This window comes from Danio aesculapii, chromosome 6 (genome assembly GCF_903798145.1).
Source record: "Danio aesculapii chromosome 6, fDanAes4.1, whole genome shotgun sequence".
In the NCBI taxonomy this organism is placed as follows: Eukaryota; Metazoa; Chordata; class Actinopteri; order Cypriniformes; family Danionidae; genus Danio; species Danio aesculapii.
In genome coordinates this window covers 53,525,896-53,546,288 of record NC_079440.1, presented here as the reverse complement: position 1 = coordinate 53,546,288, position 20,393 = coordinate 53,525,896, and the positions used below count along the sequence as shown (strand labels likewise).

The window sequence follows — 20,393 nt, the reverse complement described above, 5'->3', positions numbered from 1 at the left end:
GGTAAGATGAAGGAGGCATTGAAGATGAATCCAAAGAATCTTGATGAACTCTGGGAGTCCTGCAAGAACGCTTTCTTTGCCATTCCAGATGACTTTATTAATAAGTGATTTGAGTCATTGCAGAGATGTATAGATGCAGTCGTCCAAGCTCATGGGAGTCATACACAATATTAATTCTGTTTCCACTGCACCATGACTTTATAATTTATACTGTACATTATTTCTGTTCAGTGACAAGACTTTTGTCAAAGCAAAATCAGACCTTACTGTCCTAATTAAATAATTAAAAATCATTTCCCTTTCATATAAGCCACTTCTGGTACCAAATGATCAACTAGAAGTCAAGTTATTATTTGTTGTTCCTAAAACTTGAATAGGCGACATGACTTTTGTCAGGTAGTGTACTTGCCTAACAAACTGTACATAAATTCAACAATTCAGAAAAATCCAACAAATCCATGTAGAGACAGATATTTTTGTTTATTTTACAAATCTATTTTTCTGAATGTTTTCATCAATGTTTCATCTAAAGAAGGTTACGTTTAATTAGCCCCAAAAAATGAGTTTGGTATGTATGAAAATATGATGTAATTTCTTTGAAACATACTTTTGATTAATTCATTTTCTTAAGTGTTATATGTGTAAAATAAGGCTAAAAACCTGTTTTGATACAAATTTAAAGTATTAAGAGTAGTTTTTATTGTCTATGCATTGAGATTTAAAGGGAGTAGTAATTGAATTAAGACAACGTAATTTAAATTCAATTGTAATTATGTATTTAATAATTAACTACTTTTTTGTAGTACCTTAATCAATACTTGTTTATACATATGCTGATATTCATTAATACAATATATCAGGATTATGAGCATGCACAATATTGATATCTTGGCCAATTTAAAATATTGTGAATAATTATTTATTATTTAAACTTAGTATGATTTTTTAAAATATTCACATTGTATTTGTAGTAGTGTTCATAACGGCACCAAATGCTTGGAGAAGGAATGGCTTATCTTTATAATTCAAACATGAATATTTTCACATGTGAATCTGGCCTACTAAATGCTGAACTATTGATTGATAATTCTGTGACTGTGGGGCTATTGTACAGGCTCCAATAGTTAACATTAGTTAATTTAACTAATTAATTTAACTTATGATGGAAAATACATCAGCTTTTATTAGGTGATGTTCATTTCTTAGTTATGGTTACAGTTAGGGTTAGGATAGGATCCGTGTTAAGCTAGGGATAACCCTAATGCTCTATAATGCAATAAGGTCAGGCTCATTTTAGAGTTAATTACTAATAAAATGCTTTTTTATACTAATATTAACATAGTAGCTAATACAGTTGAAGTCAGAATTATTATCCCCCCACTTTGAATTTTATTAAATTTTTTTTTAATATTTCCCAAATTATGTTTAACAGAGCAAGAAATTTTTCACAGTATGTCTGATAATATTTTTTCTTCTGGAGAAAGTCTTATTTGTTTTATTTCGACTAGAATAAAAGCAGTTTTTAATTTTTTTAAATCCATTTTAAGGTCAAAATTATTAGCCCCTTTAAGCTATATATTTATTCGACAGTCTACAGAACAAACCATCCTTATACAATAACTTGTCTAATTACCCTAACCTGCCTAGTTAACCTAATTAACCTAGTTGAGCCTTTAAATGTTACTTTAAGCTGTCTAGAAGTGTCTAGAATATATCTAGTCAAATGTAATTTACTTTCATCATGGCAAAGATAAAATAAAGCAGTTATTACAAATAAGTTATCAACACTTTTAGGTTTAGAAATGTGTTGAAAAAATCTTTTTTAAACAGAAATTTCGGGAAAAATAAACAGGGGGGCTTATGATTCAGGGGGTTTAATAATTCTGACTTCAACTGTAAATACAGCTTTTAATCCATTAACTAGCATTAACTAATGAGACATTTGTCTAAAGTGTTACCTATTGTACTTAATAATACTTTTTCAATTTAATTTGGTTGAAACATTTGTTTACTCTGAAGATGTGTATAGAATAAAGCAATACACAAGAGTTTTTTCTTGCTATTATACCTGCTAAAGTAACTTTTTTGCAGCTTATGTCAAACACTGTGATTAAACCTCAGCAATTAATTGCATCAAGACAATCTGATTCTGTCATAAGCCTAGGTTAGATGACGGGATTTGTTTTCCTTATTATGTGTTTTCCATTTTTATATTTTTGATAAATTAGTAGCAGTCTTTGTGACCAGAATTTGAACGTATTTAACAAATGTAACTCCTATAACTTTTTAAATACAATAATCTAAACTATTTGGTCATGGTTTATGCACCAAACGTAACAGTGAACCTCTTTCTGACTTTTTAGTTGTCAGTCATAAATTTAAGAATGACTTCAGTACAATAAATGGCCATTTTCCACTCCGTTCTTGTGTCTTTGACTTCTGAAAGCTACATTATCTTTTCATAGTATAACAAAGTCTTTTATCTGAGAAGATGAAAGGAAATATGATGTGGTTCATTTAAGTCTGAGTGAATAAGCGAGGGATCATTGGAACAGACTTCTTTGGCACGCTGAAATTGCAAGTTCAGATTAGTGGACTTTAGTATTATTGGGTTATTTTCATTTCTCTTGCGCCCTTTAGATTTCGGCCTCATGAGCGCCGAATACATTAATTGAGTCACGTCGTCTGGTTGTGAACTTGGGTTTGATTGTGTGTCTGTCTGCAGCTCTGCATGCAGTATTGGCCAGAGAAAGGCTCCTGCTGTTACGGCCCCATCCAGGTCGAGTTCATCTCCGCTGATATTGACGAGGACATTATCAATCGCATTTTTAGGATCTGCAACATGGCTCGGGTAAGTGGACTCAGTGCACACCAGGCTGTTGGAGTTGATGTTTAATGGCTCTTTAGGACTCAGTTGAGTGACTGAAGCAAAAACATTCATTGATTTGCTTCTCACTGAGACATTTGATGCATTGCTGATCCACAAGCAAAGCAGATCACCTGGCAGAGCAGCGCTTTTGTTTTCAGTCTGCAATGCAAATTATGGAAGATTAGGGCTCTATTTTAACGATCTAAGCTCAAAGTCCTAAAGGCGCATGGCGCAAAAGCATTAAAGGTGTCTCTGAATACACTTTTTTTATTTTAAGGACAGAAAAATACACTCGGCACCGTGGTGCATGGTCTAACATGGTTGTGCTTATTTTCTTAATGAGTTATGGGTGTGTTTTGATCATAATGTGAATTAAACCAATCAGAGTCTCATCTCACATTTCCTTTAAGATTCTGTTGTGAATCTTCAGTTGAAGATTCCATGGCGTATTTGCTATTTACATGGTGGAGTTTGTAAGTGAAAAAAAACTGAACGCTTCACTAGCGAGAAGTTGAACAGAGCATTTGCAGCGCGAGGATAAAAAATGACTCTCCTCCATTCGGCCTCTTTACTTCTCTTTACTTTTACTCTTTACTCCTTTACTTTAAACCTTTACTTTTGTAATAAGGAAAGTATAGAAACAGTGTTGTACGCACTCCACTGACATTTATTACGTACATCTTTAATTTAGTTTGTTAAGTGCAATGATTTGCTTCAAAGCTATTTCTAAATTCAGTTCTAATTTCCAGCAAACGAATAATGAACAATAATAATGTGTGGTCAAATGGGAGTTATATCCAAACACATGTCCTAGTCTTATGCCCAGGTTGACAAATCTAAACTTGTTTTGATTAAAACAAATATAAATATGCATATAATAAACAGTACTGCTAATATTAAATAACATTATACAAATTTCATGAATAACAAAAAAAGTCCCCACTAAGATGAAGAAGGCATGGAGGCAGTGGTTTTTATATTTATGTAGAATATAATAATTTTTGTGAAAACAAAAATCATATGTCAAGATATTTGTGTATTGCTGTACATCCTGTGTGTATTAAGCAATGTGTAAGAATTTGGACCCCCACAGGCGCATAACTAACACACTCTGCGCTGGACTTGAGACCAGATTTTAGTTAGTTAATGGCAGTCTATTTCAGTTCCTCAAATTGCAACGCGCCAACAATGCACCTTAAAACACCTCCTTTTAAGACGCACACACAACAATGAGTCCACAAAGTGACGCAAATAGATTTGCTATTTAAACAATGGCGCAAAACGTGAAAATTACAGTTGCGCTGGTCTGAAAATAGCAACAAATCACGCCACACACATCTTGCGCCCTTATTGTGCCGGGTGTATGATAGGGACCTAAATCTTTATATATACATTATCTTCAAAGTTTGGGCCTGCATGGAAGAAGTCTGTAATTTTTATCTGTTTTAATGCCTATAATGTTAAAATGCATTTATTCATTCAATTTCATTTTCTTTCATTTAATGAACCCTTACCTCATTTTATATATGTGACCCTAGGACCACATAACCATGTTGCATGTTCATGGTTTCCGCTACATTCATTTTCCATGGCGAGGCACCACAACAAAATTTAACACACCACAGCTACATTACAGCTTCTCATTCAAAACATTCAGTTGTTTTTTAAATAGCAGGTTATAATTGCACCAAAACGTATTAAAAGGTAAGTGAATTATAACAGTGTGAACATTTCTGTAATCGTAGAACTGATTTATTTGTTTAACCCTCTAATGTGACATGACTGACTGACTGACAGGTACGTGATGCATGAGGCCAGCAAACACGACATAGCTTTCAGTTAAGATGAACACAGTTTCCATAATTATATTTTATTTATAGATAAAGATCTATGGCTCTGCACACAATGACTTTATCTTGCTGGAGTTTATAGCCGTTTCACTTTACTTAAGGACGCATTAATGCCGCATTTAAAGTTTTGTGCACGAACAGATGAAATCGGTGCTCAAGTACAGAGATTCACATGCTCGTATTAGATGAATGCGATCTCGACTTGTAATACTGCGCTCACAACATTTGTCATTGAAATAATGCCGCAGGAAGTTGGTAGATCTGTGTAAAAGGCCCAACAGACTCTGCTGCCACAGCTGGAAAAAATCCTAGAGGAAACACTGATGTTTCTATTTTTGTAATAGCCTGAAATGCATATTATACATCAAAGATCATTAGAATATGAAGTAAAAATCATTAAGTAAATATATTTTGTAGATTCTCTACTGGAAATATATCAAAACTTATTTTCGATTAGTAATTTGCTTTGTTGATAACTTTAGTATTTAATTATTATTATTATTTTTTTTGCACCAGATCCACGTTTAAATAGTTGTATATCAGCCAAATCTTATCATATCCTAACAAGCCAAACATCAATGGAAGCTTATTCATTTAGCTTCCATGTGATTTAGAAATGTTTATTTTTATTTAATTTTTTCTATTTGTTTTATTTTATTTTTTTTAAATAAAATGACATTTTTGATTTTGCTGTACAGTGTCTCTTATGGTCTTGAGATTTATTTTGTATAAAAAGTAGGTTATCATTTATTCTGTTATTACAGCTTTTATATTCAAATAATCAATTTCATAAGTGACTTTCAAACTTAATTTTGATTAGTAATCAGAATTTTTGCTAATTAAAAGTGATTTTCTCAATATTTAGATTTTTTTGCATTCTCAGATTCCAGATGTTTAAATAGTGACATCCGGGCTGAATCCTAAAAAAACACAACCTCAACAAAAAACTTTTTAAAATCAGATTTCATGTGATTTATGAATGTCAGTTATGAATAATTCTGTGGTCAAGTCACACAATCATCTTGGGATTTATGTTGTATAAAGAATAGCATATTATTTATTCTGTTATATACAACTTTTTTTATTAAATAAGCACTTCCATGACACTTTTTCAAACTTTAAAGTATCAAACAAAGGATTATTTTATAAGATACTGTGTATTTTTACATGCTTTTAAATAGATGCTTATAAACAAAAGTCACATTCGCCTGAAGGAGAAACCATAGCAACAGTTCACATCTCAAAACTATTGCTGCTAGTGTCAGTGTCAAACAATCTGACCACCAGTAATGTCTTTTATGTCAAAAAATACACTTTCAATTTTAACGTTCGTAGTCTGTACACTACTACCATCTAGCCACCAAGCAGAAAATGTTTTTCAAATCAGCTTTCCCAGTTCTGAACCTCAACAGATCAGCCAAGTTGAACACACCCGAATGTCCTTATATACAGTACTTCTCTTCAAAGCATCCACACTGTGACTCACTAAAATAAAAATCCTACAGCTCACGAAGAGATAAAAATTCACTTAAGTCACTCTGACTTTGACTCCTAATGCGACAGTAAATCAACAGCAGCTGCGATATGACACCTGAGTTAGTGATGTGAGAAATTGCATAAGCCAAAAAGTGGCGCGACCATATAGTCCTCCTCAATCCTCAAAGATTTCAGCACTCAGCACATCTCACCACCCATTCGTTTTGCCAGACACATATGCATGAGCATAAATATTTGAGCGCCATCCTGCCAGAGCTTGTGGAAGCCGTGGCTGGGGTTTGTGCAGCGATCGTCATGTTTTTCTTCTTCTTTTCCATGTGTGTGGTGTTGGTGCACATTAGCAGTCATTACTGAAGCTTGGACATGTTCCCAGCGTCAAAGACTCATCCCGCCTTCTTTCTTCCCTCTCTTCTCTTTAACCGCTGGTGACAGGCGAGGTTACGGGTAGCTAATCAGTGCCGGCGCAGCATAGCGGCACAAAATACATAAGTGCCACAGCATCACAAATTTGCCATGAATGGCTCCATCGATGGCAAATTGTGTGTAATATGACTCTCATTTAGCTGATCCGGTCTGACTGTAGTATCCAGCTGACATCTCTGTTTGCTTTCCTTCCTGTTTGATGTTTTATTGCTTGCTTTTTCAGCATCACTGCAAGAATGAGAAGCTGTGAGTGTAATATATATACAGGAGAAAAATCATTTACTAAAGCACCTTGCAGAGGTGTTAATTGTAAGGTTGAGAATTAAATTAATTCTCGGTTATAAGTTTCATGACCCTTTAAAACTGAGATGTCTCAGTTAAATTTCAGACTTTGGTATCTTAGTTGTTTGAGACCATGTTGAGATTTAGACAAAATATATTTGATGTAATTCAAAGGGTTTAAATGATTTCATCTTTTGGTAATGTTACAGATTGGAGTGCAGATAGAAACCTATAGAACAAGACTTCAGCTTATTTGAGCTGATTAATCACTGTTGACTTCTCTAGTTTACCTTTTTACAGTTTACTTCATACACAAAAAGTCGAATTTAATTCATTCTTTTGAAAGTTTTCACACTCAGATTTTTTATTTCATTTATCAAGCCAAATTTACTTAGCCATGTAAAAGTGCCATTGTTTGTTGTAGTGAACTAATTCTTTGGTGTCATTTCTTTAGCACTTAACATAGATAAACACAATAAAAAGCCATAACAGTATTTTTACTTAAGGGCGTACTCACACTAGGTACAGTTGCCTTGAACAGCAACCCTCCCGTCTCCCCCGAAGGCCTAGCACTCACATTAACTCAACTCAACTCAACTCAATTTATTCTATAGCACTTTCAACAACCACAATGGGTACCAAAGTGCTGTACATAAAACGCATGCAAATATACACAAAAACCAAAATACATAAAACTCACATCACATGATTAAAAGCCAAAGAAATAAGTGTGTTTTCAGTGACCTTTGAAAAGACTCAAAAGTTGGAGCTGTTCTTAAGGAGAGTGGAAGATCGTTCCAGAGTCTTGGAGCTGCTACTGAGAAAGCTCTATCACCTCGACATTTTAAGCGTGATCGTGGAACTTGCAGATAGAGAACAGTCCTTAGAGCGAAGAGATTCGGGCCATGGCACGCCTACATCATCGATGATGCACTGTTCAGTAACTGCTCTCGCTCTGCACAGTGGAGATTTCTTTAGTTTATATTGTTTTAGTCGTTTAATATGCAGTGACATGCAGTCAAATATTTGCAGATAGATCAGCCACTTTTGACACTCATAAACAATCATAAAGTGCTCCAGGAATTAGGAGGTTTGGTAAAGGCACAGCTGATGTGCAGTGAGGGTTTGCATCTTTAATAAACTATGGCAGTTTGCGTTCAATGAACAGTAAGAATGATTAATAAATCCATATCAAACAGTCCCTTAAGTCACGCCTCGCTTTCAGTTTCGGGCTCAGGCGCGTTTTGCACTCACACACAAGCATACCACACCTGAGCCCGAGTGAACCGCTCTCTGGCACACCTCTTCCATCCGGACCCAGGGCCGGCCAAGTGAACCGTGCCTGAGCCTGATTCAGAGCACTCACACTTCTCAAACGTTCGGGAAACGGGCCTGGGCACGGTTCAGGTAGCATAGTGTGAGTACGCCCTAAGTATTGTTTCAACTTAGAATTTAACCAAATTGAACACTGTTGCTTAATTTAAACACTTGAATTTGTCATTTTCTTAATCATTAGTGTGAAACTGATTTCAAACAATGTGTAGCTGTATATAAATAAACACTTTTTAACTATCGGCGGACTACTAAAATACCCATTTATTGTAGCTTCTATCTTAACCATAAAAACTTTAAGATAGGACTGAATTCAGGAATTTAATTCGGATAGCATTAACATGCTAAAGATATAGGGCTCTATTTTGACGATCCATGCGCAAACGCATAAAGGGCATGTCAGAATCCACTTTTGCTATTTTAAGGACGAAAAAATCCGCTTTGCCCGTGGCGCATGGTCTAAAAGGGTTGAGCTCATTTTCTTAATGAGTTATAGGTGTGTTTTGAGAATAAACCAACCAGAGTCTCATCTCCCATTCCCTTTAAGAGTCAGTTCATTTAGCATTTGCTATTTACATGACGTGAAGTAAGTGTAAGTGGAAAAACTGAGCATTTCACTAACAAGAAAACAGTTAAACAGAGCATCTGAGAATGAGAGATGAGCCTCCTCATTATTTACTTTCACTTTCACTCTCGTGGATAGGGAAACCTTGTACGCACAGACATCAATTAGCCTATAAATAAATAATTTTGTTTGTTAAGCGCAAATATTTGTTTTAAAACTATTTCTAAATTTAGTTCTAATTTCCAGCAAACGAATAAATGAACAAAAAAACTGAAGTGTGTTCAAAAACCTGAGTTATATCCTAATACACAAGCTATGCCCCATATGGTCTAAAACCTGACAGGTGGGCAAATCTAAGCTTGTTTTAATAAAACAAATATAAATATACATATAATAAATATACTGCTAATAATGATAACATTATACAAAAACAAATTGTCATGAATGAACTGAAAAAGCCTCCCAGATAAAGAAGACCCAAGATGGTTTTATATTTATGTAGGCTAGAAAATAATATGTTTTGTAATATTTTAATCCTTTATATTTATATCATATATATATATGAGTGTAATATATATACATAATATATACAGTATATCCTTAATATATGAATTCTTTTTCATATGTACAGATATTTGCGTATTGCTCTACATCTTGTGTGTATTAAGCAATGTGTAAGCGAGGCGCACAACTAACGCGCTCTGTGCTGGACACTAGACCGGCTTTGTTCTGGTCTATAGAACTGTCTATTATAGTTTCTCAAAATAGCAACACGCCAGCAACACACCTCAACACACCTCCTTTTTTAGATCAGAACGCCTGTGGGTGCACATACTGTATGAGCGCAAATGCATTTGCTATTTAAACAGCGTGGCCGCAAAACGTCAGAACGACTCTTGCGCCAAGCTGAAACTAGCAAACAACAATTGCGTCTCGCCTTGCGCCACATTGCGCCGGGTGTATGATAGACCCATAGTTTACATAAATACTAAAATTCCATCATCATTTACTCATCCTCCACTAGTGCTGCTGAACACAAAAGAAGATATTCTGAAGAATGTTGGAAACCAGCAGCCATTGTCCTCCATTGTAGTAAAAATACCATGGAAGTCAATAGCTGCAGGTTTCCAGCATTTTTCTTCTTTTGTGTTCAGCAGAAAGAATGAAACAGATTTGGAACTAGTGATTTGGAACTAGTGGGGAATGAGTAAATGATGACGGAATTTTCAGTTTTGGATGAACTATCCCTTTAATGGTTTCTGGATAAATGTTTGCTGTCCTATTTCCAGCCTCAAGACGGCTACCGGCTGGTCCAGCATTTCCAGTTCATCGGTTGGCCTGCGTACAGAGACACGCCGCTGTCCAAACGCTCCATCCTGCAGCTGGTCAGACGACTGGCCAAATGGCAGGAGCAGTACGACGGAGGAGATGGACGTACAGTCGTCCACTGCTGTGAGTCTGACCTCCACCACACACAGATATCATCACACATCAACATATGAGCAGGAGGGAGACGCTGTGAGGAGCAGATTTGATAGGAAAATTTTCATAAACAAGGTAGTAGGATAAGGTCAGCTCTATCTCCTTTCAGATGCCGCATCCTTCGACAATACATGTACACATAAAAATAAACTATAGACTATAAAATCACTTCTTAGTCAGAAATTTCAGTATTTTTTGGTTTTAACATGTGGATAGTTAGACCCAATGTAATTGAAAGCTAAATCATACATTTCAAACTGTTTTCTTTTAAAAAAAACATTCTGCCGTTATCAGTGCACAATCAATCTTGGCATGTTGGAGGCCATAAAGGATCCACCAGTGGTGTCCTTCATTACCTGCGAAGCGAAGGATGCATTTGGAGGCTGAATTTGAAGGAGTCCTCGAATTTGTTCGAAATGAAACAGTCTGCGTCTTGCCATGATGATGCAAATGTCCTTTGAATGCGTCCTTCGGAGGATTCAGCCCTGAAATGAGACACGGCAGTTGTTGCATTTGCTGTGTAATTCTGAGAAATGCACTTATCTGAAAAACAATTACAGGGTTGTTTCAACAAAATTTTAGGTCAAATATTGATAAACCCAACCATTGGGTTAAAAATCAAATAAATAAAAACAACTCTGCTTGAGTTGGCTCAAATTTCACCAGAGTTGTGTTAAAATTACCCAGCATTGTTTATTAGTATAATCAGTGGTTTAAGAAACTAATTACAATACTCAAACTACTGTAATTGAGTAGTTTTTCTCAGGAATTGTAAATTTTACAAATGTGTTCTTTTACTTTCCCTTGAGTACATTTTTTAAGTGCAGTATCGGTACTTTTACTCCCACTACTTTCCTTCAATCTACAGTCACTACTTTATTTATTCTTGTCTATGGGGATTAGAAAAATCATCCCTGCGATTCTGTCCAATCAAATCCTGTCCTGTCGCACAAGGAGGTAAATCGCATTATAATGAACTACCTCAAGACATGGGCGATTTATAATTGCAGCAAACTGAATAAAACCAGCCACTGTGCGAGCTGACAGAGGATCACGTTAGCTGTACTGGTGCTCCTATTTGTCACGTCGCGTCTCTCGACACGCCAACCAGGTTGCCGCAGTCGCAGATGGAGACGGAGGTCACCGAAGTCGCTCGCTCTCAGTTGATATGAACAGTTTGCCGCTTCAAGTTGCTTGTAGTGTGAATGAGGCTTCAATCATTCAATCCAAAAACTTCAACCTGGACCTCCTTCACGAGACTCGACACTTGTAAACACTCTCTCCAACGAGTTTGTGCGGCTCTGGGTTCCGCCACACTCATTAGCACTACCAAGCTGATCAATCACAGAGCTTGCGCTATGGGTTGTTGCGACGTGTAGTTACGTTTTTTGAGATGTGTACATCAGCGTCAGCCACAGCGAGGGCTATGCGACTGCATGCAGGCTGCGTCGGAGCATACGCGTGCGCTTTACACAGCAAGTATAAATCAGCCTTAAATCTCTTCTTAAAGGTTCAAAAGGTTACTATGGGGCCAACTTTGGCCTGTGGGCTGTACTTTGGGCATCTCTGATCTAACCAATCAGAGCAGAGTATGTTTTCAGAAAGGCAGGGCTTAGAAAGACTGGATTCTTAAAACCAGACAAATTTTTTATTATATTGTTTTGTTTTTTGTTTTGCTTTGTTTCTTTTGTTTAGTTGTTTTTTTCTTTTGTTTTAGTTTTGTTTTGTTTTTTTCTTTATTTTTAGTTTGTTTTTTCTTTGTTTTAGTTTTGTTTTTTCTTTATTTTTAGTTTGTTTTTTCTTTATTTTTAGTTTTGTTTTTTCTTTTGTTTTAGTTTTGTTTTTTCTTTTGTTTTAGTTTTGTTTTTTCTTTTGTTTTAGTTTGTTTTTTCTTTTGTTTAGTTTTGTTTTTTCTTTGGTTTTAGTTTTGTTTTTTTCTTTTGTTTTAGTTTTGTTTTTTCTTTTGTTTAGTTTGTTTTTCTTATTTCTTTTTAGTTTTTGTTTTTTTCTTTATTGTTAGTTTTGTTTTTTCTTTATTTTTAGTTTGTTTTTTTCTTTATTTTTAGTTTTGTTTTTTCTTTATTTTTAGGTTTTTGTTTTTTTCTTTAGTTTAGTTTTGTTTTTTCTTTTGTTTAGTTTTGTTTTTTCTTTTGTTTAGTTTGTTTTTCTTTTGTTTTAGTTTTGTTTTTTTCTTTTGTTTTAGTTTTGTTTTTTCGTGTGTTGTTTTATTTGTTTAGTTTTTTCTTTGGTTAGTTTTGTTTTTTCTTTTGTTTTAGTTTTGTTTTTTCTTTATTTTTAGTTTTTGTTTTTTCTTTATTTTTAGTTTGTTTTTTCTTTATTTTTAGTTTTGTTTTTTCTTTATTTTTTAGTTTTTGTTTTTTCTTTGTTTTAGTTTAGTTTTTCTTTTGTTTTAGTTTTGTTTTTCTTTTGTTTTAGTTTTGTTTTTTCTTTGTTTTAGTTTTGTTTTTTCTTTTGTTTAGTTTTGTTTTTTCTTTTGTTTTAGTTTTGTTTTTTCTTTATTTTAGTTTTGTTTTTTGTTGTTTCTTTTGTTTTAGTTTTGTTTTTTCTTTATTTTAGTTTGTTTTTTGTTGTTTTTGTTTTTTCTTTGTTTTAGTTTTGTTTTTTTCTTTTGTTTTCGTTTGTTTTAGATTTGTTTTTGTTGTTTTGTTTGTTTTTTTCTTTGTTTAGTTTAGTTTTTTATTTGTTTGTTTTTTGTTTTTCTTTTGTTTTAGTTTTGTTTAGTTTTGTTTTTGTTTTGTTTTTTGTTGTGTTGTGTTGTGTTTTTTGTTTTGTTTTTGTTGTGTTGTGTTGTGTTTTGTTGTTGTGTTGTGTTGTGTTTTTTGTTTGTTGTGTTGTGTTGGTGTTGTTTGTTTTGTGTTGTGTTGTTCTAAGTTGTGTTGTGTTGTGTTTTGTTTTGGACTAGGAGATTTCTGAAACAAAATTAGGAACTTTAAAAAAAGGATAACCATGTAAAAGTACAATGTATATACTTAAAATCACACTGATTTCTGTATATGACACTGTTTAATGCAGCAGATTTTGATCCCACACAATACTTTATTTCATAGCTCCTCAAGCCAGTCCATACAGAGTCATAGATTAAAACTGCAACTTTAAAAGAAAAATAAAACTGCACAGCCTTTGAGTCAAGGACAATCTTATCAGTGTCGCAAATTAAAGCCGGAGAGATACAAAAGATCTGACAACTTCATTACTTTCCTGTCACTGTCAAAAACGTTCAGCTGTTGAATGCAGAGCAGCTTCCCGAGAGAAATCATGTGAAAAAAAATTGTCACAGTAATGTGAGACCATTCACTCAACAATCGATCACGTCACGTCGTTGTGCTGATACTAATCAGGTGTAAAACTGACCCGTGATCAGTGCTAGCTGTTTGTTTTAACGTCTGTTCAAGCAGATATCAACCTTCAAGTACAAGTCTCAGGAAATCCTGCATAATATGCCGTCAGTGTTTGTATTTTCTGAAGCAATGGCTGCACATTAAATTGAGATATGAGAAAGTATTTGAACATGCAAATAAAATCCCCCGTGTAGCTTTTGAGCCCTGAGATCTTCAGAAATGTAGCACAAGTCAAGCTGTGATTTTTCTGGGATATTAACTCTGCATATTTCTGTTACGACGGGACGTGTGATGAGATTTTCTGTTGTGGATCTCTTTAGGACGGGTGGAGGACGCAGCGGGACATTTTGTGCCATCTGTAGCATCTGTGAGATGATCCAGCAGCAGAACATTGTGGATGTCTTTCACACAGTCAAGACGCTGAGAAACAACAAAGCCAACATGGTGGAGACAATGGTGAGCTATACACTTACAGGTATCAACACACATAAATGCATGTGAAAATGTGTTGCTACAATTCAAAATCTTTGGGTTTAGTAAGAATAAGCAGGTTAAAAGACTGAAAGTTATATTCTTCAAAGCATTCTGGAGTGTAAATTAAAGTTAAAAGGGCAGTTCAAGCAAAAATGAAAATTCTGTCATCATTTGCTTTCCTTTGAATTGTTCAAAACCTGTCTGTCTTCTGTTGAACACAAAAGAAGATATTTAGAAGAATGCTGAAAACCTGTAATTATTGACTTCCATTGTATTTGTTTTTTTCCTACTATGGAAGTCATTAAGGGTGGCACGGTGGCACAGTGGTTAGCACTGTCGCCTCACAGCAAGAAGGTCACTGGTTTGAGTCCCAGCTGGGTCAGTTGGCATTTCTGTGTGAAGTATGAGTGTGTGTGAATGAGTGTTTATGGTGGTTTCCCAATACTGGGTTGCAGCTGGAAGGGCATCCACTGTGTAAAACATATGCTGGAATAGTTGGCAGTTCATTCCGCTGTGGTGATCTCTGAAATAGAGACCAAGCCGAAGGAAAATGAATGAATGATTGAATGGAAGGGCATCCGCTGCATAAAACATATGCTGGAATAGTAGGCGGTTCATTCCGCTGTGGTGACTTCTGAAATAATAGAGACTATGTCGAAGAAAAATGAATTAACAAATGGAAGGACTTCCACTGTGTAAAACATTTGCTGGATAAGTTGGCGGTTCATTCCGTTGTGGTGACCTCTGAAACAGAGCCTAAGCCAAAGAAGAATTTTAATTTAATGAATGGAAGGGCATCCTCTGAGTAAAACATATGCTGGAAACAGTTGGCGGTTCGTTCCGCTGTGGTGACCTCTGAAACAGAGCCTCAGCCGAAAATTTTTTTTAATTTAATGAATGGTGGAAGGGTATCCTCTGAGTAAAACATGCTGGAATAGTTGGCAGTTCATTCCGCTGTGGTGACCTCTGAAATAGAGACTAAGCCGAAGAAAGATGAATGAACAATGGAAGGAATCCACTGTGTAAAACATATGCTGGATAAATTGGCGGTTCATTCCACTGTGGTGGCACCAGATTCATAAAGGGATGAAACTGAAATGAATGAATGAATGAGGTTGGCGGGTCATTTCGCTGTGGCCACCTAGGAAATAGAAAAGTGAATGAATTAATGGAAGGGCATCCGCTGCGTAAAACATGCTGGAATAGTTGGCGGTTCATTCGGTTGTGGTGACCTCTGAAATAGAGTCTAAGCCGAAGAAGAATTTTTACTATTTAATGTACTGAATGGAAGGGCATCCTCTGCGTAAACATATGCTGAAATAGTTGGTGGTTCATTCCGCTGTGGCGACCTCTGAATAGAGACTAAGCCTAAAAATAATGAATGAATAGAAGAGCACCCTCTGCGTCAAACATATGCTGGAATAGTTGGCGGTTCATTCCGCTGTGGTGACCTCTGAAATAGAGACTTAACCAAAGGAAAATGAATGAATGAATGGAAGTCAATGGTTACAGGTTTTCAGCTTCAAAATATCTTATCTTGTGTTCAACTGAAGAAAGGTTTACTATCCCTTTTATTTAAGTAAACGTTACGTTGCACTCAGTAAGATAAGTTGCACCTTCTTTGATTGTCATTTTAAGGTGGTATTACAGTAGTTAGCTTCCCCTAGATTAGCGAGACTTGTTTTTCTTATCACCATATGGTTTCTGCTGCACAAGTTGATGGTGTGATGGGTCTTTGCTCTTCATGGCTCTGAGACTGAAAAGCAGTATACTTATAGGCTGACCTGAAGCCTGTGCTCCAGACAGCTGTATTTCAGTGATTGTGAGAGTCTGCAGGTGTGATTAGACATCTGTGCTGAACTGCTTCCACTCACTGACTCCAAACTGAAGAGCCCACAGCTGCACATCTCAGACAGAATAACACTGACATCAGGCTAAACCTGCCCATCACTAACCTGCAAATGTCAAGACCACTTGAAACCAAATGACCTGAAGAAATGAATGCAATATTTAAAGTAAGCGTTTTTTTATTTAGTTATCCTTGCTTCTTATTTTTATATCCTTTTATCAGCTCGAATATCCTAAATGTGAGTTATTCTCTTAACATAATTAAAATATGTATTCCATATAGGAATAGGACACACCTCCGTCCGTCTCTGTGTTCACCAGACACTTTTTATCAACACTCTTTATTTCTGGGAAAAAACTTTCGATTATTATTCACACCACTTCGAATGTCATTAATCGATTGAATGAGCGTTATCAGTGGTTATCAGCTGATAGATATGGGCCAGTAGGGGCCTTCTGTGCCTACTGGTAGGCTCAAAAGGCTGTTACATCCATCCATCACATGGTTAATCAGCTATACTAATTAGAGAAGACTCCAGATCCAGATCTGTATTTACTTTACTGTGGTGGTTGGTTTAGGGTTGGGGTAGGGGTAGACGTAATAAAAATAATTAATTCATTCATTTTCTTTTCGGCTTGGTCCCTTTATTAATCTGGGCTCACCACAGCGGAATGTTAGGAATGCCCAGCATATGTTCTATGCAGAGGATGCCCTTCCAGCTGCAACCGATCACACACAATCACTCACACACATACACTACGGACAATTTAGCTTACCCAATTCACCTATAGCGCATGTCTTTAGACTAGGGAAACCGGAGCACCCGGAGCTAACCCACTAATAAATACAATAACTGGGAAATTTAATAAATAATTTCCAGTTACTTCCATCCACAGCCATATGTGATTTATAGCTGATTAACTATGTGGATGGATGATAACAGCCTTCTGAGCCTACTAGGAGAAGCAGAAGGCCCCTACTGGACCATATCTATCAGCTGATAACCACTGATAACGCTCATTCCATTAAGTGATGACATTCGATCGTTGTTATTATTAGTATGCTTCGCACAGGTGAGTGGGCTTGACAAACCACCTGTTAGTAACACTCTTTCTTAAAAAAATGCTGGGTTCCACACAATTCCTTCATGTTGTCCCATAACAAATCGGTTAATTGTTTTCACAAATTTAAGTGGATTGAACATAAAACAATTAAGTTGTCCCAAAAAACTCAAGAATTGTGTTGATTCGGCTCATTTTAAAGTAGTTTGAACAAGCAGTAAAAATAATCATTTGAGTGCACTCTTTTCCTCCCCATATGCACCAGATACGTTCTTATACACACATTTATCTTAATTATTTATCTGCATTATGTTCACATTTGGGGATGCCAGTAGTTAATGCCATTATGTCACATGTATGTAATGTGATTTATTTGTATTATGGATGTGATAATAAGCACACACAAAGGTGGATCTATGCTGTCTTTAAGGAACATTTATGCACAAGGCAATGCAATCATCATACAGTATCCATGCCCATTCCATGTACAGTTGAAGTCAGAATTATTAGCCCCCTGTTGATTTTTTATTTTTTTAAATATTCCCAAAGTATGTTTTACAGAGCAAGGAAATTTTTACAGTATGTCTGATAATATTTTTTCTTCTGGAGAAGTCTTATTTGTTTTATTTCGGCAAGAATGAAAGCAGTTTTTAATTTTTAAAAACCATTTTAGGGACAAGATTATTAGTCCCTTTAAGCTCCTTTTTTTGATAGTCTACAGAACAAACCATCGTTATACAATAACTTCCCTAATTACCCTAACCTGCCTAGTTAACCTAATTAACCTAGTTTAGCCTTCAAATGTCACTTTAAAGCTGTATAGAAGCGTCTTGAAAAATATGTAGTCAAATATTATTTACTGTTATCATGGCAAAGATAAAATAATCAGTTATTAGAAATGACTTATTAACATTATTAAGTTTAGAAATGTGTTGAAAAAAAATCTCTCCGTTAAACAGAAATTGGGGAAAAAAAATAATAACAGGGGGTTAATAATTCAGGGGGGCTAATAATTCTGACTTCAACTGTAAGTTGTTGGAGAAGAAGTTAAACATGCAAGTACAACTGGCTCCCCCTCTGGCATATGACTGTAACCAATAAACCTTTCAACTCAATTCCTTCTCCAGCATGGTGTTCTAACAACACACCCAGACCAACTCAAAACTCCCTCTTTGTGAGCTAGCATTTACAGTCCTAAGCTATTGTCAGTAATATGTGGTTCATGGTCTTACTTTCTTGAAAAAAACTTGTGCATTTCTGAGTGTGCTCCACATGGGTGAGTGAGCTTAAAAGTCAATTACTGATGAAGTAAAAGTAAAACAAAAGCCTATAGTAACTGATAACACTCAGTACTTTGGATAAAAGATACAAGTAAACCACAATAAGGACACCATAAAATTATCTGTAACCAATAATTGCACTTTGTCAGTATTATTAGCCCTCTAAAGAAATACATTCATTTTCTTCAGCTTAGTCACTTTATTCATCAGGGGTCACCACAGCAAAATGAATCGCCAACTTATCCAGCATATGTTTTACACAGCGGATGCCCTTCCAGCTGCAACCCAGTGTTGGGAAACATACACTGTCATTCACACACGTGCACTACGGCCTATTTACACTACCTGACAAAAGTCTTGTCGTCGATCCCAGTTGTAATAGCAACAAATAATAGAAAAAACTTCTAGCTGATCATTTGGAAAAGTGGCAGAAGGTTGATTTTTCAGATGAATCATCTCTTGAATTGCATCCCAATCATCACAAATACTGCAGAAGACCTATTGGAACCTGCATGGACCAAAGATTCTCATAGTAATCAGTCAAGTTTGGTGAAGGAAAAATCATGGTTTGGGGTTACATTCAGTATGGGGGCATGTGAGAGATCTGCAGAGTGGATGGCAACATCAACATCCTGAGGTATCATTTGTGCTGCGCATTACATTACAAACCACAGGAGAGGGCAAATTCTTCAGCAGGATAGCGCTCCTTCTCATACTTCAGCCTCCACATCAAAGTTCCTGAAAGCAAAGAAGGTCAAGGTGCTCCAGGATTGGCCAGCCCAGTCACCAGTAATGAACATTATTGAGCATGTCTGGGGTAAGATGGAGGAGGCACTGAAGATGAATCCAAAGAAACTTGATGAACTCTGGAAGTCCTGCAAGAACGCTTTCTTTGCCATTCCAGATGACTATTAATAAGGGATTTGAGTCATTGCAGAGATGTATGGAAGCAGTCGTCCAAGCTACATTACTTCTGTTAAGTGACAAGACTTCTGTCTAAGCAAAGTTAGATCTTACCTAATGATCAACTCGAAGTCAAGTTATCATGTTGTTGCTCCTAAAACTTGAATAAGCAAACAACACTTTGGTCAGGTATAATGAAATACATGTTGGCCAGATGTGAGAAGTTATAAAGCGTTTGTCAACAATAAGCTGATGAGGGCTATTCCTCCATCATAAAGCAGATGTTTCTCGTTTAATAAAAGCGACTGTATAATGATGCTATGCATTATTAATGCAGGGGTTATGAGGGAAATCTCTCCTGAGCATCGTTCCGGCTTTGAACCGCTCATGATGTTTCTCTGCTGTTGTGTTTTGTGTTCAGGAGCCGTTACCAATTCTGTTATGAAGTGGCACTGGAGAGTCAAACGGCTTCTGAACGCAGGAAAACAAGAGAAACAATCTTCTCTTCTTCCTCAGAACGACATCTCATCTCGTCCTTCAACGACGGGACAGGAAACGCTGTAAAATACTGTATAAATAAAATGTTATTTTGCCATTCTTTTCTTCTTCTGTTCAAATGTCCAGCATCCGAGCGTGTATCCTGGACCGTGAAGTGATCTTGTACAGTCCTTTTCCCTTTTTAGCTCTACGCTTGAATGTTACCCATCAATGTAAAGAACAAAAAAAAAAGAGAAAAAAAAAAAAAGCTTCTTTCTACATGCCGGCTGGAATCACCAAATAGACTTTCCCTGAGCTCTGTACAGATTTAAAGAAAAATAACAACAACGAAAGCTTAAAAGGTGAATTTGCAGAGAAACGTGAGAACGGATATTTTTGTTATTCTGATGATGAGTTTGTTTTTTTGTGGTTCCTCCCTTTGGTTGCGTTTTCACTCTGCCTGCTTTCTCATAAACACACACAACACACACACAACACACACACAAACGCTCGCCTACAAACCAGCATAAAGAGGTTCAAAAGATGGACGCTTTGGAGTAATGTTTTCTTTTGTCGATGTTCTTGTCTTTTCTTTAGTGTTATAATCAATAGATGTTGCTATTTTGGTTTCTTGATTGTGGGCAGGTGAACGTTAAAGATTAAAAATGTATCCGAAGTATTTTCTGTTTG

At 35.9% G+C, this 20,393-nt stretch overlaps 1 protein-coding gene across 1 annotated transcript in view; it reads left to right on the top strand.

Annotated features, from left to right (window-relative positions):
• The window catches only part of ptprt (protein tyrosine phosphatase receptor type T), a 535,469-nt gene extending 515,679 nt beyond the window's left edge, over nt 1–19,790 (top strand). Inside the window, exons 32-35 of the mRNA XM_056460746.1 lie at nt 2,726–2,851; nt 10,108–10,274; nt 13,980–14,134; nt 19,648–19,790. Coding sequence (XP_056316721.1) covers nt 2,726–2,851; nt 10,108–10,274; nt 13,980–14,134; nt 19,648–19,790 — 591 coding nt within the window. The remainder of the gene's footprint in view (nt 1–2,725; nt 2,852–10,107; nt 10,275–13,979; nt 14,135–19,647) is intronic.
• The last annotated feature ends 603 nt before the right edge of the window (nt 19,791–20,393 follow it).